This window comes from Lepisma saccharinum, unplaced genomic scaffold, assembly GCF_977018435.1.
Source record: "Lepisma saccharinum unplaced genomic scaffold, izLepSacc3.1 HAP1_SCAFFOLD_378, whole genome shotgun sequence".
Classification (NCBI taxonomy): Eukaryota; Metazoa; Arthropoda; class Insecta; order Zygentoma; family Lepismatidae; genus Lepisma; species Lepisma saccharinum.
Window position 1 is genome coordinate 281599 of NW_028143087.1, and position 25604 is coordinate 307202.

A 25604-nucleotide genomic window follows, 5' to 3' on the forward strand; every position below is an offset into this window, starting at 1 on the left:
TTGTTGTAGCAGTGGAAGGGTCCACTTTTGTTAGAAGATTGCACATTGGGACCCAACAAATGTCCAGTTGGACCAAAGGGGACATAAAAATGATCCTGATGGTCCATAAAGTTGAAGAAAGTTACGTAATTTGTAAATCACCGGTGTCTTCAGACACTTTCTGAACAAACACTAGCCACCAATTGTTATTATATTCACAAGTAAAATATCCAGTAATATCTGTAAATTCTAAGGCATTTGAACATCTAATGAAACAATGTTCTATAAATTCATCACATGCAGAATAAAGTTTCATATGTATGACATCTTTTGTAAAAGGAAGTACTGCATGAACCTTTTGGATTCCTGGAATGGAAGTCGGTCACACAACATAGAAAAATCATCCTCATGGTAGGCAACATTGATGACATTTTTGCGATTTTTGTAGTGTGCTGCTGCTCCATCAGAAAAGTAAAATATCTTGGCCCAGTTATCAGTACCAAATCGACCCTTCAAAAATGTAATAAGTACTTTCTGGAGTAAGTGAACTAATGCTGTATCATGCTATCTGATATGGTAACCAAATTTTCAGTTATGACTGTCAAAGAATTGGGATTTCCATAATAATAAAAAATAATAATAAAAATAATAGGAATGGGACGATATGAAATTTTGGCTGATACCAATAAAGTACCGATATAAAATTTACCGGTACCGATAACCGATATTCTATCGATCTGATATAAAATTAGAAATGGTCCCGGAAGAACCTGAAACGTTCCTTGACCTCCTTGACTGCAGTGCAAGAGAAATTGCATATTTAGTAAAAAGTAAAGTAAAGTGTTCCCCTGTGCTTAGCACCATGCCATGAAGGCGTATAAGGGGTGTGGGGGTAACGCCCCACACTTTCTTGATCCGGTCGTGAGTGGGGGTGATGTGATCAGCACCACGACCCTGACCACCTTTACCCCCCAGGTTTCCCCAGGTACCCATGTTATTCGACGCTGGGTGGGTGCCGGGGTCGCTTCCATCGTTAGAAAAGTTCCCGGATTTGAACCGGCCGGGGATAGAACCCGGGACCTTTAGCATGGTAGCCAGACACGTTACCGACTGAGCCACTGCGGCCATATTTAGACATTTACTTTTTAAAAAAGTAGGGCATGGAGATTATCCATAAAAATTACAACAAAAATGGCATAATTTTGCACTAAACTATCAGATATTTATCGATATATCGGATCGGTAAAATAATCGGTAATTTTACCGATAAACCGATACACCGATATGCCTATATTGGCCGATACCGATAGAGTACCGGTTAATCGGTCCCATCCCTAAAAAATAATAAATAGTGAATGGATGTATTGTTGTTGCTTGATCATTATTCCAGTGAAAACCTTGTGAGACATCTTGCAGCACAGGAGTAATTTTCTTCAGAATCACAAAGTACAATGCCACTTGCCTATCAAGAACTGTTTCTTTTAAATGCTTGAGAAATTAAGCTTGTTAACATGAAAAAATTTCCGATCAGGTGCGCATTTTTTCGACTAGAATTTCTATGAATTCTGCAGGCTTCATTGATGTTTCAAGTGTTGATCTGTCTGTGGATATCTATCCATTGTTTGTTCCTACTTTGGTGTTAATTTCCAGGTGATACTTATTAATTTCAAAATATGGACTGGCTAGGTTTCCACGGATCTCAAAATCTTCAAGGCTTTCTAATCTGGATAATGCCATGATGTTGGCGATCAAGGTATCTTATTTTAAAAAAAAGTCCTCTCAAATTAAAACTGCCACACTAAACACACTATATATTCAACATTCTACCACACTTGTTTCAAACAAGACTCCTGCACACATTCTTCACTTTCTAGTTGCAGAAGTATTGCACATTAGCAAGTCTGCAATGCAATAGTGCAGTGTTGCTAACTCCCACTAGAAATGACCGGCTAAAAAAATACACAGATACTAATTAAATTGTTTCTCTTTAATTATCCCATAATCGTCCCAACTTCAAATTCAGTTATGTTATAGTTTAACCTTGTGTTAACAATATATTTCAGTTCCAAGGAAATCTCAGATATACATCTTCAAAAGTTCAAGGTCCAAAGTCAAAGTGGATGACCTTGAAAAGATTTTATTCTAAATATAGTGATGTGATACACCATTGGAAAGCTTATTTCATGTCCTTTCAAACAAGACTACAACCAGCTCTGTACGTCAATTAGGGTAAGAGCAATTATCCATGAAAGTCTCAGGCGCAGACTAAAAATCGACAATTTTTTGTATTTTCAAGCCCCAAAACTCCATAACTACGCCACACAGGAAGCTACAATTTCTCAGGATTTCATATCTTCATGAAGACTACCAAATAGTAGAGTTTCAGAAAAATTCGAGATGGTCGAGTCAGAAATGACACTTTATTTTGTTGACTTGGCATGGAATGACCCTTTACTTTCATTAGCTATTCATGTTTTTGATGGATTTTTTTTGCAGACACTGCTGTGCCGGATTGCCTCCACCCATGCTGGAGCAGAATTGCTTTTGGAGTACAAGGCTCTTGCGTGTTTATCTGCAATGCAAGTTTTTGACCACCATCCTCAAATACAAAGAGGGTAAGTATGAAAATTCATGGCTTTGACATTAGATGTAATGGCAAACATTTTTTTTTACTAGTGCCACTTTATTATGCAAGGGTATGTGCCGAATCTTTGGTGGATTGTAGGTACATTTTTGTAGTGTGAGAACCAACTGTTTTTTACTTTTGTACCCAGTCTATACGTGCCCGGTTTGTCATGGCACGGCTAAAGGATGGACTGCTTCTCCTGCCTGCAGCCTTGATGTATAGAGCAGTATTGTCACATGAAGGGAAATTCGCACAATTGTTTTGGCGAAAAGGGGAATTCGATGAAAAAATTCCCAAATGTCAGGGAAATTTGAAGACATCAGACTCAATATTAGTTTAGATTATGTTAAGTTCCAGTTTCATATGTCCACATTTTTTTTGTTCCTTCATTATTTCTACTCCTTTGAGTGTAAGCCTATGTATCTTTATATTTCGATTTTGTTTTTATTACTTCCCTTTTCCGCATCTTCGGATAACAACAGCGACGATAAGGATGAACGATTAATGGATACCTGACCAGGATTCAAATCTTTGACATCTGGAATGTATGTAATTTGTTCAACATTTTTCATTCATACGAATATGGACCGACCACAATTCTACTACTACTAATTATTATTATTTGATTTCTTTAGGTGAAGGAAAAATTAGTCCAAAAAGGGAAATTTTACCCTCAGCTTGTGGCAACACTGGTAGAGAGTAGGTCGCTTTCCAGGGGCTAGTAGTCCATTACGTGTCTCCTTACGAATCTCAGCGATTACCTCCTTCTCCTAGAAGCGAGGAGCTTGTGCATTGACGGGAAGAGGGTGCACTGGACGCCATAGCTTTAGCAGTAGTTACTTAGCCACGCATGTGACCATACTCGGAGGATATGTGTGCGTATGTGGGTGTATGTTAACTGTGCGTTTCTTTCCAACGCCGCTCTCACGATGTAACTTATCGGGAAGAAAGGATTGAAATTGCCGAAAGTGTCTGCTCGCGATGAAAATTTGTGGTACTCAGAAGACACATTTGGTCGGAAACGTGGAATGCAAGGTTGGGCATTAAATGGGGGTGTGGTTCAAATATCTGCAGGATGTTTTCCAGGGAGGGCCAAGCAAAGTAATTTTTTTCAAGGGGATGCAAAGGGGACATATTTTCCACATAATAGTGATGCCCACTCAAACAAATACAGTTTCAGTCTGAAATTACCATGTCCCTTCAAGCATAATAATATAATAATAACATAAATTATTGTGACTGAGATGAAATGATGTGTGAAATATATAATTTTTAGGTGAACATTCATTTTTCAGGGGGCATCCACCCTCCTCCTGGATATATATGTGTGTACCTATTAGAGGCCTGGCAGAACAGGTCAAATTCCAAACTTTACAAAAAATATGATTTTTTTTAATACAGTAGATCCTCAATTTTATGTTTTTCAGGGTTCCAAAGTGAAACATTTTTAAATGTGGGAAAATTTATAATTAAAAAAAAAAAAATTTTGCTCTAGTGGGGCCAGTGGGAAAATGTAAAACCGAGGTTCTACTGTATGTATTTTTTAGCATTGCTATTCTTGATTGTACTTACAACATGCCTTGGTATTCTGTCGGATTGCTTCTAACACCGTGTGCTGAGCAGAACTTGCCTACCATACCTGTCAGAACACAAGAGGAAAACATAAAAATTAAACTTTAAATGTTCAGATGCTTTGCCAGCTTCCTGTTTGAAGTACCATTGATAAAATGGATTTAGAAATGCCTGTTTTAACTCCATTTATCCTTGACAAAGCTGGCGTGGTAAAATTTTATTTCTGCAGGTTCTGTGTTTCTGCTCTCTGACAAGCAAAACTAACATCTCATTAAATCAACTTCATTCTTGTATGCTAGCTGTACCTTAGGATAACTGATCAACAACAATTTTATTTAGTTGTAATAAACTGAAGACATCATGTTGGATTAATTGGTAATGTTATTTATTTGTAGGATCTCAACTTCACAAACTGAATTTGTGCCAACAGTCAGTTCCCGGTACTTGCAGATTCTCTTTCCTGCTTTTAATCTTTGCGATACAATTATCACTTCCCTTGGATCATGCAACCAGTCTTGTGTTGTTCAGGTAAGTCAGCAACCAATGAAGATTTATACATATAGTGCAATTGAAAAATAAAATGTGGCTGTGTTGTTGAATCATATATACGAGGGGCGTTCCATATTGATTTACACTTTTTTTTTTTTTTTTTTTTTTTCACACTCAGAGAATAGTTACATCTCGGTAGATAAGTCCACCTTCACAATGTGGTCTCCCTTCAGCTCTATACGTTTGCTCCAGCAGTGTGGCAACTTCTCCCGGTCTCCTGGAACCACTTAGTTGGAGTGTGTAGCACCCACATCTGGACAGCTTCGGTGGAGGCTCCCTTTATGCTTTCACTGCATGGATTAGGCTTTCGTCTCCGGTTCATGGTAATGGAGCCAAATCTTATCGCCGGTCACAAGTTTCGACATGAAGCCTAGTTGAGGCGTAGCAGGAGATCATGACTCGTGTCCTCTGCTGCATTCAGGGCTTTGGGAACCCACTTGGCATATACCTTACCGTGTTTAAGGTGTTCGTGCATGATGCTATGCAGAGTGACACTTGCGGGTCCCCTGACTGCCTCCATTTCCGAGAACGTTGTGCACCTGTTCACCTGAATAAGCTGCAAGATGGTGACTGGCATCGTCAAGTCACTTTCCTTCCAGAACTGGTTCCCTTCTCCGTTGTTGTGCAGCCCTCTTTCCAGCCATCCACCCAGTTGTACAAGGTTCTTCATGATGGTGCATGCTCTCCACACACTGCTATCAATCGCCTGTGAATCTCTGCTTTGGTTACACCCTCCTTCCACAGAAACCACGTCGTCCAGCGCTGTCCCAGCTGATTGCTCTCCATGTTGTCCGTGCACGTACTGACAGCTGTTGGCGAAATGTGCTGTGGTTCACAGGTTTTACATCCCCTCTGTCCTGTGCTGACACCTGGCAACAGACCTATATACTACCGTTATGGCAAGCCAAATGGCGGACCGTTGTTGAAAGTGTAAATGAATATGGAATGCCCCTTGTGATTTATCATGTCTTTTTTGTTGTAACACCAAGTCTGAGCCAAAATAATGTGAAAATTAATAGAATGTAATGAATGAACATACTTGAATTTCAAGTGCTACGTAGGAATTATTGGCACTAGGAAATAAAGCTGCATTTTGCATGATTTTCCTCACTAATGTGAATACTCCTAGACTTCATTCTAAGCAAATACAATGTGACGTTCAAAATCATTAGCTTTTAAGTTCATCATATCTGTTTCCTTTTTGTGTACAAAGTCAGTGGGAAGTACGTGGGTGACACTAAAAGTCTTTAGATGCGGCAACACTGATTGCAGCAATACATTGTCTCTAGGATATGTTGAAGTTAGTAGTCTGTGAAGTGTGATAATGCTGCAGAATTTATAGTTGTTAATTGTTGTGTGCCAGAAATTAGTCAATTATTGTCGTGTGTGTACAGTAAAATGGATTTAACACGGGAGCACTTGAGAGCAATGATTTTTTACGATTTTCGAGCAGGTTTAACGCAGCAGCAATGTTATGAAAGGCTCAGAAATGCATTTCAGGAGAAAGCCCCATGCCATGCGACTGTGTTTAATTGTTTTTTAGAATTTCCACGTGGACGTCAGAAACTCAGTGATGAATTACGTGATGGTCGTCCTGTGACAGCAACTTCTCAAGAAAACGTCGACAGAGTGCGTCGCATGATAGAGGAGGATAACCGGGTGACATATGCAGTTATTAGTGCAACACTGGGTATTGGTATGAGTCAGGTTCAAACGATCCTGCATGACCGCCTTGGTGTCAGGAAGCTCTGTGCCAGATGGATCCCACACCATCTTACTCAGGAGCAAAAGCAGGCACGGGTCACATGGTGCATGAAAATGCTGGACAAATTTAACCAAGGACAATCAAATGCAGTGTATGACATCGTAACAGGTGACGAAACTTGGGTGTACTGTTATGAACCCGAGAGCAAACGACAGTCGACGCAGTGGATCTTCCCAGATGAAGACCCACCAACAAAGGTCAGGAAGGGACGAAGTGTTGCCACTTTCTTCAGTCAGACGGGCCATATTGCAACAGTGCCGCTACAAGGACGTCGGACCGTTAATGCTGAATGGTACACTACGGTTTGTTTACCGGAGATCGTACGGAAAGTTCGTGAAAAACGCCCACGAAGTCGCATTATTGTGCATCAAGACAATGCGCGCAGCCATACAGCAGTACGAACAATTGAATTCTTCAAAGCCTCCAACAACGAAGAAATGACTCACCCTCCTTACAGTCCCGACCTCGCCCCTTATGATTTCTTCCTGTTCCCTAAAATCAAGGATACATTACGAGGTCCTTCATTTCCTACTCCCGAGGAGGCAGTCACCGCCTTCGTTCAGTGCATTCAAGAGGTGCCTGCAGATGTGTGGTCCCAGTGCTTTTACACTTGGTTTGAGCGGATGAACAAGTGTATCAACTGTCATGGAGAATACTTTGAAAAATTATAGCATTCATACTTTTGGTCTCCAGTGTTTTACTTGCGCGTGTCTAAAAAGTTTTAGTGTGACCTATCGTATTTTACTCAAATCTGCAACTTCGAGCCACAATTCAGTCCCCATGAACTCCCCAAGCAGCAATACTTCACAGCAAGAGAAGTGTCTCTCAAGGTAGCTGAAAACAGATTTTGGCTTTAAACCACAAAAGCAGAAATTCTGTGTTTCCAATGTTTCACAAACTTTTTGGAAAAGATGCAGCATTCCAACAAATTCGCTGCTTCATGTTTGGTTAATGTGGTTTCCAAGGAATGCCTTGGATCACCGTCTTATGTGAATATTTGTGTGACTGATGTGAATAACAAGTTGGCGAAATGTTGGAAATAGTGTCTGCATGATTATGCACTTAAAATATTAGGGATGCTAATTTTTGTTTCTTTTTGCGCAGGTGTTGAATTTTATTATAAGTCACTATGATGCATTTTCGTTAACTCTTCGTTCTGGGAATCCATTTTTGTCATTGGAATATCTGAATGAATTATCATTGTTGACAGGAATTATTGCTAATACAGTAACTGAAGGTAAGTGCTTTTCTTCATGTCCATAATAAAGCACCTAGCAATATGCTTTGTGCATTATTTTAAAAATATGTAACTTTGTGTTTGTCCCACAATTTAAATTGAGTAATTTTCATGAACACTAGTTTACACCCCCATCCCCCTTTCCACACACACACACACACACACACGCACACATACGAGGTGGTATCAAAAAGTTTCGAGACTAGCTCGATTTACAAGAAGGTTCTCTATTTCTCTATGTTTACCTTGAAAATAGTTAATGGAGAGCAATACAGTGCTCCCAGCATTCCTACCACTTCTGGAATATGTCATGGAAGTCTCTTTTCGAAGCATGTCAAGCACCTTCTGTGATTAGAGCTGGATCTCCTCAATGTAGTGAAAACTGTAACATTTGAGTTGGATCTTAATCTTCGGGAAGTTCACAGGAGCCAAATCTGGTTCCGTATGACACACTGACAATGGCAGCAATGTTGTGGATTGTTCTCTGATGATCCTCTTGCACAAGTTACTGAATGGTTTTGACATTTTCAGGGGTTGCACTAATTGAAGGCCTTCCTGATCTCTCGTCATCTTCCAGTGATGTTCTTCCGCTCTTGAAACACATGTGCTACTCAAAACACCTCGAAGGACTCATTGCAGCATCACCGTAAACTTGCCGAATCATGTGAAGTGTGTGTGTGACAGGTGTGCCAAGTTTCACGCAGAATTTCACTTTCAGTCTTTGTTCAATCTTGCTGTCCATGATGAAATCGCAGATGTGGTAACGCACGTGGTCCGAATAGCACCAGTTGCACAACTCCCGATGTACACAGGACCATACCTTGTGACACACTGACCCACGAAGGCCGGTGCTTCCTGTTACTCTGCATGTAGCCTTGTGCTGCCATCTGTTGGCATGTTAAAGAACTAGTCTCTGAATTTTTTGATACCTTTATGCTTGTAAAGGTAAATACGTATGTTCAAATATGTTTTTTTAAAGGATTTCTTGATATTGGATGAAGACATTGATGTGCACATTAAGTATACACTGAAAACTCAATTGCATTTACCCAGATTTGTTTTAGAGCATTATACATTGTAAGATTTTTAAACACAGGCCTCTGAGAAACCCCTAATTTAGGTTCCACACCACATGCCCTCAGTTTAAGGCTTCATTACTGAAGGTGCCTAGGTTACTGCATATGGTGTGATGTAATTATGATGCATTTTATCATGATTCAGAGTTGCAGCAAAATTCTACAGAATCTGCCTCTGGCATGTAAATATTAAATACAGTTTAAACTATTCACTCATTGTTTGAATTAGTTTTTAAAATAATTATTGGTTAATTTTATAGTGGTTCCTTTTTGTCAAAAAGGGTCATTCCATGTCAAGTGGCGTAAGGCAAAGCATGTGTCATTTTTGGCTGTACCACTAAGGCTCATACAGCCTGAATAGTGCATGATGCTATGTTGAATATTCAAGCACCTTAGATTGAAACACGTATTTCCATTTTTTGCTATGTGCACTAATAACCGAGTTGCCTATGGGACCAGACTTTTGAATCACCCTGTATTTCTAATCACTGTGGTTGTAAACATCAGCTTCATGTACATCAATTCAAACAATATTGTATTTAATTTTGGTTAGACTTTTACTTTCGAATTTTAGGAATTTGTCTGAAAATATGTTGTGTATTACCTAACCTAATGTAAATTTAACATAACTCCGGATCCCATTGGCATCTCATTTTAAAATTTTGTACAGGTATTGAGTAATAGCTAGGGGCATGCATATTTCGTTTTTGCCGAAAACACGAAATTTGAAAAAACACATTGTAGTGTTAATTTTTCATGTTTTTGAAAGGTGTGAGATGCATTTTGTGACCATGTTTTGTCACGAAATAATGAGAAATGAACTGCAAAAAGCGAAATTATCTCTTAAACACGAAATTTAGGGTTTATTCACGGACGTGACAACTTCTGAGGTCTGAATTATCCTGAGAGTTCTGCAATTCCCGGAAAATTGATTAATTCTGCTGTAAATATTGGAGAATCAAAAATGGACTCCTTTACACAGAAATAAACTTAATACTCGGATAACTACATAAACGGGCTATTAGAAGAGAAATGTTAATTCTGTGGAATAAGTGTAGTTTTTAAATCAAATTTAGGATTATATTCACAATTTTAAAACTAAAATGTATTTTTATATACCACTTTTCATCCAATTTTTCACCGCTATAACACCGATATTTTATTTTATTTACCGCTTTTGAACCCGAAATTGATTCAGTTTTTATACCGAAATTTTGCTTTTTTATTTACCAAAAATATGTGCCTCTAGTAATAGCGTATGTATGATATATTTTTTTGGGAGGAAAAAAATAAAATACTTGTTTTTGAGAAAATGGCTAACAAAAATTTCTTTATGCCACCTTCAATTGTTTTTTTTTTTTACCCTGCCATACATGTCTCATGTGAAAGAGCACTTCAAGACCTTTCTAATGCTGTCCGAATCACTTCTATAGGTGCCATGATTGCTAAAATATTGCAATTTTAATTTAAGAAGACGTTGAAAAAAATGGCAAAAATTGCACAATTTGCACCACTGTAATTTTGGAAATACAAAAGATATGGAACTTTGCATATTTTCGTACCTCAGGTGGCCCTTCCAGTATGCTAAATTTCAAATCAATCAAAATGTAACAAAAATAACCCACAGCTCTACAGCACCTTGAAGGGCCTTGGCTTACCTACCGACTCCTGGTCTCCCTCCCACACTGTTCCGCCGTCACCTTGTTGGAGCGTGGAGTTCTTAGACCAGTAAAGGGGGACGGGTGATCAGCCCGACGAACCCCCAGCCGTTGTTGTAGGTCTTCTCGACCGGGTTACGCTCACTCACTCGGAGCTTCCCAATTTCCTCACGATGGTGGGTTGCCACCGGCCCTATACGTAGGCCGAATAAATTCCGACCAGAGCCGGATTCGAACCTACGCCGTCCCGCAGCGAACGATCTCAAGACGAGTGAACGCCTTAACCCGCTCGACTACGGAGGAGGAGGAGGAGGAGTTTGAAAAGTACCTCTTCATTGGTTGATTTCATGTGGAATGGCCCCATTGTCCTTACCAAGAAAAAGTCCTATCCCTATATGTTAATATCATTATGCAGAATATTTTATTTTATATGATAGTAAAGTACTTAATAATTTGCAATAAAGTAGCGGGTGGCACAGGGAAACTGGAAAATTTCAATTGACGTAAATGCAGGAAAAAGTACATGGAAATGCACGTACAGAGTATGCATGATTGAAATGCATTAACTGTGGCACTTACATGTCACTTTACTTCTTGAAGATGACACCGGAAAGATGTGTTCCATCTCAGCGTACACATTCTGACAGTCTGCTGCGGAAACTGTGGAATGCTCGGTGTATCATGTCTCGAGGAATGCCAGTGATTTCTTCTTCAATCTTCTGTTTCAGTTAAGTGAATGTTGCAGGACGTATGCTGTACACTTTGCTTTTGAGATGTTCCCACAGAAAGAAATCGCAAACACTGAGATCAGGGGATCTTGGAGGCCATGGAATATCACCGTTACGTGAAATGACCCACCTTGTAAACAATTTGCGAATGTCCTCCATCAACTATCGAGCAGTATGTGACGTGGCTCTGTCCTGCTGAAACCACATGTTTTCCATGTCAAGATGTGCATCGTGCAACTTCGGTGCAAAGAAAGTTTCAAGCATAGCAACATACTGAGCCGATGTCAGTGTTGTTGGAATGCCCTCCTCACTTTCAAAAAAAATAGGGCTGATGACACCATGATATGACACTGCACATCATACTGTAACCTTGGTGCCATGTAGTGGACACTCGTGAAGCTGACAAGGATTTTCCTGTGCCCAGTAATGGAAATTCTGCCGCTAAGGTGGAAATGCGTTTCGCTTGACATCCACAAATTAAGAAAATTGGCATCCTATTTAACCTTAGCCAACACCAGTTCGCAAAGGCCCTTACGCAACACAGGGTTGTGAGGATGTAATTACTGCACAATCTGTAACTTACAGGGGTGGAACTGTAATTCATGCATTGTTCTTTGTATGCTTCTTCGACTCAACTGTAGCGCTGATGCATGTTGTCGAAGGGAGCGGCGAGGGCTCCTCTCAATGACAACTCGAACTGATTCCATATTTTTTGGGGTATGTACCGTTCGAATGCTACTTGGGGCTTCTTCTTCAGGGCTGTACCAGTTTCTTTGAAATTGTGCACCCAGGTTGTAATCGCGTGAGCTGATGGGACAGGACTATGACATCCTAGGTGCCGAAATACCCTTTGCACTGCAGTCACACTATCACCGTTCTTATAAAACGCATTCACAGTGACCGCACGTTCCGCACCACTCCAATGCACCATCATTACTAAATGCAAAGCCTTCTCAATGATATTGCATCGGTCCCAAACAAATGCCGGCGCTACAGTGTTGCTAATCCTAGATTGAAAGTGTCCCTTTTCCCTGCGCCACCTTGTACAACCCATTTTAAAAATTTTGATGGTAAATTTTGCTGTATAATTTGCTTTCAGAAATGTATTCAAACACTTCAATGACTGTGAATGCCATGGATTTGGATATGAGAGGTTCCATAAACAACATCAGGAGCATGATGATGTGTCTCTTCCAACGCTTTGTTCTGACGGAAACTGTGTTAAGGAACTTGCAGGCAAGCAAGGACTTGTCTGCTGACGAGAAGCGACAAGCCATGTTGTACTGTTTCAAAATAGCAGCCAACATCCTTCTGTACATTCACAATATATCTTTCACTCAAAAATCTTCCAGAACGCAAGAGGATATGGTGCTTTCCCTTGGCGTAACGGATTCACTTGGAATTGAGAGCAGGGGAAAAGGTATGCATTTATTTATCCATAACACTTTTTTCTTCGTAAACTTGGACTTAATACAGGGTGTCTACAAATGATTGTAGCTGACTCAAATATTATTTGTAACTATAGTATTATATGTAATTTGTTCGAATGCGATGTTATAGGACAAGTATCTAACAATGTTTTGTTTCTTGTTGCATGTGTTGTACACCAGGTTGTGCAATTACACATAAAAAAGGTCTTCTACATGACACACAAATTACATGTAAAAAAAACCATAAAATATGTATAAAACGTAAAGTACGTAAGGAATTTGTATTGGAATTTTATAAACTGCCATATTCACATTCACATCATAATTACAATACACAAGTGTACAATACGCTTGGAAAAATAATTTGAAACTGTTACTAACACTTTTAAATCCAATCCAAATAAATTGTCGTTAATCGTTATGTTATAAAGACAAGTACTAATTCAAGACATATATATCAAAAGGTTTCTAAAAAAAAGGTAAAGTGTTCCCCTGTGCATAGCACCACGCCATGAAGGCGTATAGGGGGTGTGGGGGTAACGCCCCACACTTTCTTGATCTGGTCGTGAGTGGGGGTGATGTGATCAGCATCACGCCCCTGACCGCCTTTACCCCCCAGGGTTTCCCCCAGGTACCCATGTTATTCGATGCTGGGTAGGCGCCGGGGCCGCTTCCACCGTTAGAAAAGTTCCCGGATTCTCAATTTTTAAAAATATGTGAAAGAACAGTTATACTTTTAAAAGTGTGTTAGTGTGAATGAGGGCGTGAGTTTCCTGTATAAAGTTTGTCTTAGTGACACAGTAAACAGGCCCAATGTGCGAATCTGGGGAACAAAAAAAAACATTACATCGTTCATCACATCGACATGCTACATCACGCTTGGGAAGAACTTGATTATGGAGTTGATGTTTACAGAATCACAAAGGGAGAACTTATTGAACACTTGTAATGTTTCATAAAACTTGTTCACGTTTCTTTACAAAACTGTAAAGTTACTTCATGATACGTTCAATTATACACGTACAGGAACATCATGAAACTGCTCCAATCATTTGTAGACACCTTGTAAAAATAATTTCATTGCAGTAGAATGCAACTTTGAAATTCAACTTCCAGTATAGTTTATGTTGTATAAATAACAATTTTTGCAGAAGGGACAGATTAACTTGCTATTCATACTGGCGTATTAGTCACATCAGTGTATTAATTTTTGGTAAAATTGCCAGTAATTTTATCCTTGTGATATTTCTATAAATCACCTGTAATTTAGATAGAATCCTACCATTACCTTATAATTGTAATGGACGTAAAGACAAAATTCATGTACCCTGGATCAGTAATGTTATTGATAATTTTACCAAAAAGTGATAAGTGTTACACCGATATATGGCTATATGTATTGGCTAGTGCTGCTATAGTATCGATTAATCTGTGGTGCCCCTAATTATAATAAAGGATATTGGACAATGTTCGCTTCATGATTTAAATATGTTGATGAAACCAAGGAATGTGTACATTTCCAATGTATTTAGTATGGACAGAACAGATTAATCCGTACTCTGTCAGTATCTGATGATATAGGCATATTGGTTTGTCAGTTTACTGGTAACATTATCGATAATTTTACTGATCCAATATATCTATAAATATCTTACAATTTATTGCAATACTCTATTTGTTATGATCTTTATGTATATAAATATACACACTCCATGTCCTACTTCTCTTAAATGTAACTCTCTAAATATGCAGCTTCTTTTGCATTGCAGTCATGTGCTAACAAATATTTATTAACAATTTGAATGGACCATTTACATTCTTCAAGGATCATTTAGAATTTTATATCGGATCGGTAGAATATCGGTATCGGTAAATTTGATATTGGTACTGTGTCGGAATCGACATCTCTAATTGGGCCATCTCTAATTTATTTCCTTTCTACATTTACTAAAATTTTTAAACACAGTAGGAAGGTGATGTAGAAATTGAAAATTTTAAGACTTTGTTGCATATTATTACAAGTAGTTTTTAAAATTATACGTTTGTTTTCTTGCAGATTCATTTCAAGGATCGCCTGACCTAGGATTGCTTCTTCATCAGCTGGCTCAGTGTGTGTCGCATCATCGGAAACAGAAATCAAATCTTGACAAGCTACAGAACAAGTTGGCCAGTCTTCCACAGATGAACACTCAAGAGTTAAAAGAGGTACATTAGATCTCTGCTCACTTTTTCTTATGTATTTTAACATTGTCTGGAATATTCGGGGAATTTCACTTCACACACACATACGAGGGCTATTTATTTTTCAACCTCCGATATAGCATAAAATCAAAACCACAGTGAATAGCAAAATGGGTTTATTGACAAAAGTTACGTACGTGTATAATCTACTTTTCAACATAATCAACAAGAAGATTCAGACATTTATCGAACTGGTGCACCAGCTTTCCAATACCCTCTGCCAAAAAAGGTGCCGCCTGTCTGTAGAGACAGGTCTGCACAGTGTCCCGAATCTCCTCATTGGTGTGGAAGCGCCGTCCTCCCAACAACTTCTTCATGTCAACCAGTAGCATACCTCGCACTTGGCGGGAGAATTGATAGTAGCAGACATCTCTACGTGCGCGTCGCTCAGCTTCAACTGAAGCATTGGTCTTGGCAGTGGTGGTGGAGTGGATGCCAATCACACTGCCTGATGCCCTGCTTCCTAGTGCTTCACGGGCCACCTGGCAGCACCATCGGAGGTTGAAAAAAATAGCCCTCGTACATACAGTGAAACACAGATTTTTTGTTTTCTCACCGAAACATACAATTGCATTCTTTTGAGAAGTTTTATCAATATAAGGAGTATTAATACATATATGGAGCACTTGATTGCAATTTATTCTTTAGCTCAACGATAACATTGCACACTATGAGCAGTAATTGTAGTTTCAATTAGACTTCTACGGAATTTTTGCAATACATAAAACAACGAACATTGAATTACTTTTGGATCAAGACATGTTTTTATGTACACATTTTTTAAACTATGTACTTGCAAGGTCTGTGATATTACAATTTCTTCGATTACGATTTTTGAAAATCATTTCTGAGGTAAAGGTTCTACGCAAATCATGTTTGAATGTGACACTTGAGTGTGACATCTTCTCACTAGGTAGATGTTGATGTAATTCATGAATATTCTGAAGCAAATTTATTGGTAATTCATGCATACAATTGGAGAATAATATTTACACACAAATACTGGTTCATATTTTGAACAAATTTTAATTATTGCATATTTCAAGTATTGGTATCAGTATTGGTGGGAATCAGTAAGAGTATCGGCATCGATATCCATATTAGTTGAAAGTGGTATCGGCTCAGCTCTAATTTTAAGTTTCTTCGGCTTGGTCCTCTGAAAAACTTATAATCGAGGATTCATTGTATCAACATACGAGGGCTGGATAAAAAGTAGCGGCAACACTGTCACATGTGATTATGTGAGAAACAGGGTTGAGTAGCAGATAACGGAAGGTTAGATGAGAAAGTGTGGCAAGTAGGAATGTCTGTGTGCAATTCTGCAGATACTGCAGTGTCATGAAGGAGAGTACAAGCAAGCAATCAAACAATATGTTCATGAAACAGGAACATTGTGCTGAATCAGAATTGAAGTATCACGTAATCGGAGTACACAAGAATGTTGTCAGGGACTGCGTGAGGCATGTGGTGATGCAGTGCTCCTGTACCCTTTACCCCACACTCAGGAACGCCATCATCCTGCATGACAAGGCAACTCTGTGAAGGCTCCTGTGTCAACGGGCAATGGGAGGAACTGGAACACCTGCTGTATTCACCTGATATCAGTCCATGTGATTATGATCTCTGCAAAAATGAGAGAACCACTTCACGTGAAGTATTATGCTAGAGAAGCCCTCATCCGTGCCATAGGGCAATCTCTGCTGAACATCTTCATGCACTGACGGTATATGACTCCTTTCACTAGTGTGGCAAAATGTGATTGACATAGGGGGGGATTATATTGAAGCAGTGTAACTGGTGTTTCCTCTGCCAATGAAGCTTCATACGAATTATAGCAGTATTGCCACTACATTTTATCCAGACCTTGTATATACAAATGATGTCTACTAAACCAACATAATGTGTAAAATTGTGATATATACAGTGGAACCTCGATTTTACGTTTTTCATGGGACCAAACTAAAAACTTAAAATGAGGGAAAATGTAAAATCGAGGAAAATTTCTTAACGTTTTCCTATGTTAGGACCATCAAGGTTGAATGTATAATGTGGAAAATGAAAATTGAGGAACATAAAATCGGGATTCTGTAGAATTGAGGCTGAGCGAAAGCACAGCGTGGCAAATCTTACACAAGGATATGGAATTCCATCTGTACAAACTTGTGATCGTGCAGAAGTTACCCAAAGAAGATTATCCATAATGTTCAGCCATGAAAATGCAATCCTTATGATGGGTGCAGCTGACATTACGTGTAATGCTGTCACCCCATGCTGAGCCCAGCTGACGCGATCCAAACCGTGCTGAAAATCGCATGCCTGAACGAGTTCAATGCCACCTACTTTCATCTCTACCCCCTATCCCTGCTTCGAGATCCTCAATTGAAAACCGTCATTTCCCATGATGTACCCTGTATATTTGTATGTTTGTGTGTGGATGGTGAGAGGCACTAATATGTATGGTTGAAATAGAGACTACATCTGCTTGTAACATTGAATTTTTGGAAAGTTCACCTTGAAAACTGGGAATTCTACTTGAATATTTTCATGGTCCTAGAGGGGCCACCCTGAAGTAAAATATAAATTCAGCATGGTCTGATAGTAGTTAAGGGTTAATATTGTTGCATCAGTATAAGCTCTGCCATAATTTTAATCTTGTTATGTAAAGGGTGTTTCATAAAGTGCGGAGGTTTTAAATCGCTTGTCTTTTTTTTTTTGTTTGAGGGTTGGCAACACTGTTCTTATTTTCGTTATCTCTTTTCATTCCAATTATTAATTGAGCAATTTTTTTCAGATGTTCAGTTGAGTTGCCACGGAGCAGTTCACTATCAAGCAACGCATCGTTATTTTAAAGAAAGAAAAAAAAACATAACAGAAATGTGGAGTGCTATGCAGAGACAGTTCGTAAACTGTTGACTATGCAGTAGCTATGCGTTGTTTGCTTAATGGATGTTTATAAGTACTGGAAATCACATATTCACGGTATCCAGTTCATCCAGAGCAGGCCACTCTGTTTCTGTAATGTGTTTTCAGAATAGTGAACCGCTCCATGGCAACTCAACTCGTCTAGAAAAAAAAATTAAAAAAATTGCTCAATTAATAATCAGAATGATAAGAGATAACGAAAGTGATAAGAACAGTGTTGCCAACCTTCAAACAAAAAAATGGCAACCTGCGCACTTTATGAAACACCCTTTAGTTATGCACTCGATTATTTTATCCTCTTTCAAGTTCATTTATGTTAGTGTTGTATCAATTTCATCTGTAATCAGCAAAGGGAGTTAGGAGTATTAATATCGTAATGCCATGTCTTTTTAAAACAGTTCTTGCCAGAGGAAACCAGCCCTACCACTTCAGTCAGTGACTGCAAGAGAATAGCTGCTCATCACCTGGAAAGGATTGTCTCTGGATACAAGGCTGAATTGGAGTGTTGCTCATTCATCATAGAAATGTCCGTGTACCTGCTGTGGTTCCACCTCGATTTCTACATGAGACGAGCTCTTCCTAAAACTAAACTAGAGCTTTCAGTTTTTGAGAGTAAGTTTTTTTCCATATTGTTTATTTCTACAACGGTGATATCCTAATATTGGGCCATTGACCCACTGCACCCCCTCGAGAATTATGTCGAATTTTTTTTTAATAGACGGATATCAATGTTTTATGTAATATGAAAGTGGTTCCAGCATTAGGAAAGCACAAATAATGGAGATATTTAATCCCAAAGAATGGCCCACGTAAGTTAAAATCTGCAGTTTGGAGTATTTTTGCCACTTTTGTTATTAAAAACTGTTTGTATGCACACTAAAATAGCGAAAGAACAAGTTGAAAATAACTATTAAAACCTAACCTAGCAATGTAAAGTTATAGCTGCTGTTGTGGAAAGTACTTTGGGTGCTATATTCACTTGTGCAAAGCCTTCGGGCTGTTCTGCTACATGATAAAATAACACCCTAAGGTAACAGATGTACTTTACTTTATAATAACACATTTCCACAAGGAGAAATCAACAGCAAATGTTTATAAACAACAAAATCTTCATAAACCATGCAAAATATTTCACTTTCTCCAGGAGGTACAGATGGTCAAGGGTATTTAACCTTTTGGGACCCAAGCATCTCGATCGAGATACCCAAATGTAACCCTCCCGGTACCAAGCATCTCGATCGAGACGCTGTGTCAAGGTCGTAGGTTTTACGTTATAACTTTTCTATTTTTGGCTAGAATTTCGATTTTTTTTATATTGTTCCTAACACATGTATTTAACAGAAATGTTTTTTTGCATTTTTTTTGGTCTTCATGAGAATGGAGGGGAAAAGGCGGGAAAAGGCAGGAAAAGGGACTTCTCTTTTGCGTCTCTTTTCAAGGTCAAATTTTTGCTGACAAAGGAAGACCGGCTTTGTTGTTCTAAAGCAATGCTTTTCACTCCCTCCTGTTAACTGCATTCGAAGGAAGCTTGTTTATCAGTATCCGATGTCAAAACAAAATGAAAGTTTTCCATGAGGGCGCAAGCAGGGGGTGGGGGGAGGGGGAAGACTGGTTGTTGAATCTGCGTTGTGAATATGGAATTTTGAAGCACACTGAAAGAAACCTTTGTTTTTTTAGCACAAGTGTCCACAAGTTGCAACAGGGGTTACCCTGCATTGTCTAAAAATAGAATTTCAAGCAGCTGCAAGAATCGGCGCTCATTTTTCACTGCGTTCTAGCTTTCCGTCCGTGAATGTTGTGTGTAGGTGTCGTTTTGTGCCCAAGTGCGAGGACATTTTTTGGGTGAAGTGACAATTTTTTAAAATAATTTTTGAGGGGATTTCCCCCTTTCCCCCTCCATATGTACGCCGAATGTGCATAAATTATATATCATCTGAATCTGTGATTCATTCTGCGTACAACTGTATATCGTTCATATCTCAGGGCAAATAGTCTCTGAGCTAAAGTAATTTCAAGGTTACGCTGCATTTTGAAGCTTGAATCAGTGGCGTGCCGACCATTCCTTTTGGGGGTACAACTCAAGTTACATTGGTCATATGATAATAATGCAAATATTTTTGTGTTCCTTACATGTCAGCGATCATTTCCATGTGCATGTCGACACTGTCATGTACTTTTTTCTTGAGGGGAGGGTGGGGGAACCAAATATTTTTTTTCCGGAAATTTGAAATTTTGGGAAGTTAGCCCCCTCCCCCCACCACATATACGCCAAATTGGCAAAAATTTTATATAGTCTGAATCTCTGGTTCATTCCGCATACAACGGTATATCACTCATCTCTCTAGGGCAATTAGTCTCCGATCTACACTCATTTAATTGAAACTGCATTTTGTTCAAAATCAGCTTGGGCATCAAGGGGGTTACATGTGAAAATGGCCTTGGGCACCAAAAGGTTAAGTTACCACTACATAACTTACGTAAGCCATTCCATGAAGGGGAAAGAAAAAGGCAAAATTGACCTCAACCTTTTCAATTTATTTTAGATTAATCAAAGAATATACTTTCTCTAATATACGAGGGGAAAATCAAAAAGTAAGTTACACCTGAACTGTGTGCCTGCACTAAAAGCAATACAATAATCATGCTTTGTGGCAACACTGTAAGCAAGGTTTTCTTCCCACACCCAGTTGGTTTAGTATGTGAGTAGTCACCGTGTGAGTGCTTTGTATTGAGGTGTGCTCTGTCGTCAGACTTTTGTGGCCACAGAGGCTTAATCGGAGCGACATGTACAAATATCTTGGTGCAGAGTCTGAAGAAGACCTTGCTAGAAGGTTGAAACGTTACATTTTGTTTGTTTTATAATAAAATAAATTTCTGCCTTGGTCAGCATATTGAATTTTCATAGATTGGATATGAATCAGAACAAGTTTCAAAGCAGATGATGCAATTTAGATTCACCAGTTGCACCAGCTCTGGAGACTGGTGTAAAATGATGATGTAATGGTTTAACCTGGGGAAAGCTTTTATGCACAGTGGTGAAATACGGAATGCCGATGTGTTCATCAGCAGTGAAAGCACCCCCTTAATTAATGTGTACAAAACGGGGGCATACCTAGCAGGGTTACCCGGGGTGTTCTTTTTTCAGGGGGGGAAACACTCAAAAGTGTGTTTTTCATGAACTTTTGCAAATTATTCCATTAAATTCTCATGAGGCTCAACGATCGAGAACAGTTTGAGAAAACTTAAAAAATAAAGAGGTTAGCAGAACTTATAATAATCCAAATAATTACAGTACAAGTCACAAAGTACATATTTTCAGAATGTGGTTGAACAGAGCTTATAATTTTGAAAAAATAAGTGTGACGGCACTTTCGTTATCAGTTACTTCCTTATGTGCGGATCCATAGTTTAATCTGTAATAATAATCAATTGACACAGTAAAGTTTTACATTATGAAACGTGCAAGGGAGAATTAAGTATATTATATTGGAAGTCTGAATTTAATTTGTGTTTATGCTTTTGATTGTGTGGAAGTAGCATTAAACTATTTGACTCATATGGAGTAATTAAATCAAAACATCTTTTAAATGAGCCGCTGTAGTCTAGTCAGTAGGGCATCTGACTCCCATGACCATATTTCGATTCCCGGGTAGGGTATTCTAAGGTTGGAATTTTTCCGGCCTTGTTCCCACATAAAGTCGCTTTGGGGCTCACCCAGCCTCAAATCAATGGGTACTTAGGGGCAACCATGGCAGGTAAAGGTGACCGGAGCATGATGCTGATCACATCACCTCCAAAATTGCCAAGAATGTGTGGGGCCGTAAGTCATGCACTTATAACACCATTAAGCCTTGTTTCCATGATAAAGGAGGACGAAGCATCTTAAGAATAGCGAAGAATGCAAACAAGAAGAAAGAAAACAGAGAAGAGGCAGGGATTATCTACGAAGTGAAGCGTAAAGAATGTCAGTGTGTGTGTACATAGGAGAAACAAAAAAGAGGCTGAAAGACAGGTTGAAACAACATGACATAGAGTGGGATGAGGCTAAGCAGATAGGAAGGGAGAAGAGAGTACTAGTGATAAATTTAAAATAATATATATAATATATATAAACACATGAGTGAGTATCGTTGAAAGTCTTATATACGATACTCACTCACGTAAGTGTTTATATATATTATTTTAAATATAAATAGTTAGTAAACGCACAAATCCAATATGTGTACTAGTGATAAAATGGAATTAGGCTAAGGAAATATAGAAGAAAGGTGAAGAAGACAATGAAGTGGAATGGGGGACTGAAGTTAAACAAAGAATGGAAGAAGGTGTTAGAAAGAGTGGAAAGGACAAAAGCAAAGGAGTAGAAAATAAGGAAGAGGAATAAAGAAAGAGAGAATAAGGAAAAAAAGCATGAGATAAGGAGTCCAACCACTTTACAGGTGAAAGGAAATGTTTATCTAAGTCCCCTGTCAGGTGAAACAACAGTTGACAGGAGAAGTCCACCTGCTGGAACACCTGGAAAGGAATGTTCCAGATAAACAATTTCCTAATAATCTTGTCTCTGGAGGGGAGTGATTTTTATGTATATATATATATCTTCCTGTTTGTGTACCTTATTTCATTTGTACTTGGTACAGAGTCTGAAGAAGACCTTGCTAGAAGGTTTAAACATAACATTTAGTTTGTTTTAAAATAAAATAAATTCTGGTCAGCATATTGCGATCTTTGTCGTCATGCACTTTCATATTCTACCACAATTTTTACAAAGAAAAAGCAAGTGCACTAGTACGCAAGTAAATACAGTGTATGCACATACTTTCACATTTTGCCAATTAGAAAGGAATAGTGAGTTGAGTTGACTAGATATCTCTCTACCAAACAGATATCTTTGGATACAGTATAATTTCAAACCTTTGTGTAGGCCAGAGTTTTGAGTTCAGTGCAGTATTGAATAAAATATAGTGCATGATTTTGGAAAGGCATGTGGTGGGGTGTGAAATGGGCAATGATTGACAAGCCATCCATTTAGGGACTATTATAACTGCCTTACATTTTGAATTATTTAAGTAAAATTATTTCTGCAGCTAGAAAACCTGATTGACTGCAGTGGTATTGCATACAAGTGAAATAAAAAATCACATTTGAAGATAGTGGGTAAAAGTAAAGTAAAGTGCTTCCCTGTGCTTTGCACCATGTCATGAAGGCGTATAGTGGGTGTGGAGTTAGGGCCCCACAGTTTCTTGATCACGGCCGAAGGGGGGTGATGTGATCAGCACCATGTCCCTGCTCAACTTTACCCCCCAGAGTTTCCTCCAGGTACCCACTTCATGCAATGCTGGGTGGTTGCTGGAGCTGCTTGAACAAGTGGAAAAAATCCCGGTTCTCCCCCACCGGGGATCGAACCCGGGCTTCTCGCATGTTAGTCAGATGCCCTAAAGATAGTGGGTGAAAAATTGATTTTTCTCCATGTTGCATGTTCTATACCATGCTGTACAATTGTTTCCAAAACTGTATAGAATACATTTACAGAGTGTAAGGAAAATAAAATAAATTTAAAGCTTTCTAGTTGAGATTTTTAGTTACGAGGTAACCCGGTGAATTGGTCTTGAATTACATTTGAGAAACATCAGTCACCACGTTTGAAGATGAAGGACCAGTTTCCCCCATCTGACGAGGACTTAAATTCTGCTCATATTTGACAGCCATATTTTCATATGTTAAGAAACACAAGTCTCGAGCTTTAACATTTTTATCAAAAACTGAAATAATGTGTAAGTCATTAACTTTGTGACCAAAATAACTGCAGCAAATGTAGTTATTTTAAGCTGAAATTCACAAAGCAGCTAGATACATCCAGTGCATGTTGTGATTTAACATTTGAGTGAAATCCATCAAAGAATTTCAAGATAGGGATGAAAAATTATTTTTACATGTGCTGAGGTAGCTCCAAATTCTGATGACACTTTCAAATCTGTCTAAACTACATTATACTGCACACCTACATATACAGTGTCACAAAATAATGTTTACTCTCTTAGAACTTTAATAACAGAGAAACTATTTAAGATGACTTGACTGGACTTCCTGCATTTGAAGCTGCAATATCTATGTTGAGCATGTGTGAGAGCATATAGGCCTTCTTTTGTTGTTAGTCCCGTCACAGCCTACAAAGTAGTAGTCATTAGTGTACACAAAATGGCAGAGGTGAGAAATGCTTTAGATAAACGTAAGAAGAGTCAAATATCCATCCAGATCTCCTGCCTTAACACAGTTAAATCACTACATGAGGGGAATTGTGGTGAATGCTGTGTACGCCTCAAAGCCAGACACACTGAGTGATGTGGGACATGCAATTGAGACAACCTACACTTTCCTTCCCTCAGAAACCGTATCTGCTGTTTATTGATCTGTTCAGATTACACATAATGTATTACTTCCAATGGAGGTCATTTTGAGCATCCTTAACTTTAACCCCTTAAGTGTGGATGGTATGTATATATACGGCCTCCGCATTGTGCTGCTGTAGTGCGGAAGGCGTATATATATGCATTATGTTTGTTTCAACTACATTCAATTTACTGTGGCGTATATAGTCACACAGACATTTGGTGAGATAGTTCTAGCTGTAGTAGAAACAAAAAAATAGAAGGCGAAACTAATTTTTCCGTTCTTCTTCTTTCTTTTCGTCTTCTTCTTTTTCCTCTCTTGCTACTATTTTTTTGTTTCTACTACAGCTAGAACTATCTCGCCAAATGTCTGTGTGACTAAAAACGCCACAGTAAATCGAATATAGTTGAAACAAACATGAAGTATATATATGTACCTTCCGCACTACAGCAGCACAATGCGGAGGGTGTATACTGAATTTGACGAAAAAACCTACATTTTCCAGTAGCGACTTGTTCAACAAATTCCACACTTTAGGGGTTAAGGTATGTGACACCAAAAGGAGTTCATGCTTGTTGTTATTAGTGTTCCTGCTATTGAGGTTCCATGAGTGTAAACACTATATTGGGACACACTGTACGTAATCGTAAGCTGTGAAATTATGAAACCTAACATTTTTTTACTGTTCCTTTCAGCTGAAGGCGGCACGACCAAATTTTCACCTCAGCTATTAAGCCAAGTAAAGCAAGGTGTGTTGACTGTCCTGAATGAAGCCTTCTGTAAAACCGTAATTGAAACGCAACAGGTAACCATACTTATGCTAGTAACATATTGAATCTTTCTTTCTATTAAGAAGTTCCTTGACACTTTTTGACAATTTTTTCAGGTGAAAAATAGACTGATATACCGGGTGGTCCATTTATAATGATAGTATGGAATATCGCATGCAGAATGCATCCAATCGAAAAATTGCACAGAATAAAAGTTTGATACTATTAAGGGGGGTAAGTCAATGCCGCAAAAATTTCTCACTGGGAATTATTGGGTCTAGGAATTATGCATGATTTTTTTCTCCATAGACTTAAAACATTGAAATCCCATTGAATTTACATATATTCATAAATGCCATGAGGCACGTATTTCACAGTTTAGCTTTTATTTTTATCGAGGAAGGAAAAGACAGCTGCGTGGAAAATAAAACAGAATTCTCTCAATTCTTTTCCTTTATTAGTGTCCTTTGCAGAACAATCTAGCTGATATATCATAAAATTAATTAGGTAAATTTGAGTTGTAAATTTTATACAATTAAAAATTTTTCATTGATAAGTATATCCAATAACATTTGTGACTTACGTTTGTATACTCTGTCCCAGGAATCTTGGATCAAGCGAACAAAAATGAGTCCTGTGTGCACATATTGAATCAAGAGCAGGC

At 38.6% G+C, this 25604-nt stretch overlaps 1 protein-coding gene across 1 annotated transcript in view; it reads left to right on the forward strand.

The window, feature by feature from the left end:
* LOC145982729 (nuclear pore complex protein Nup205-like) overlaps positions 1–24975 on the forward strand; it is a gene marked incomplete at its 3' end in the record, with an annotated part of 239435 nt that extends 214460 nt beyond the window's left edge. Inside the window, exons 27-33 of the mRNA XM_083116091.1 lie at positions 2476–2594; positions 4573–4705; positions 7596–7728; positions 12290–12610; positions 14677–14825; positions 18182–18395; positions 24866–24975. Of these exons, the coding sequence (XP_082972217.1) occupies positions 2476–2594; positions 4573–4705; positions 7596–7728; positions 12290–12610; positions 14677–14825; positions 18182–18395; positions 24866–24975 (1179 nt within the window). The remainder of the gene's footprint in view (positions 1–2475; positions 2595–4572; positions 4706–7595; positions 7729–12289; positions 12611–14676; positions 14826–18181; positions 18396–24865) is intronic.
* Between the last annotated feature and the right edge of the window lie 629 nt (positions 24976–25604).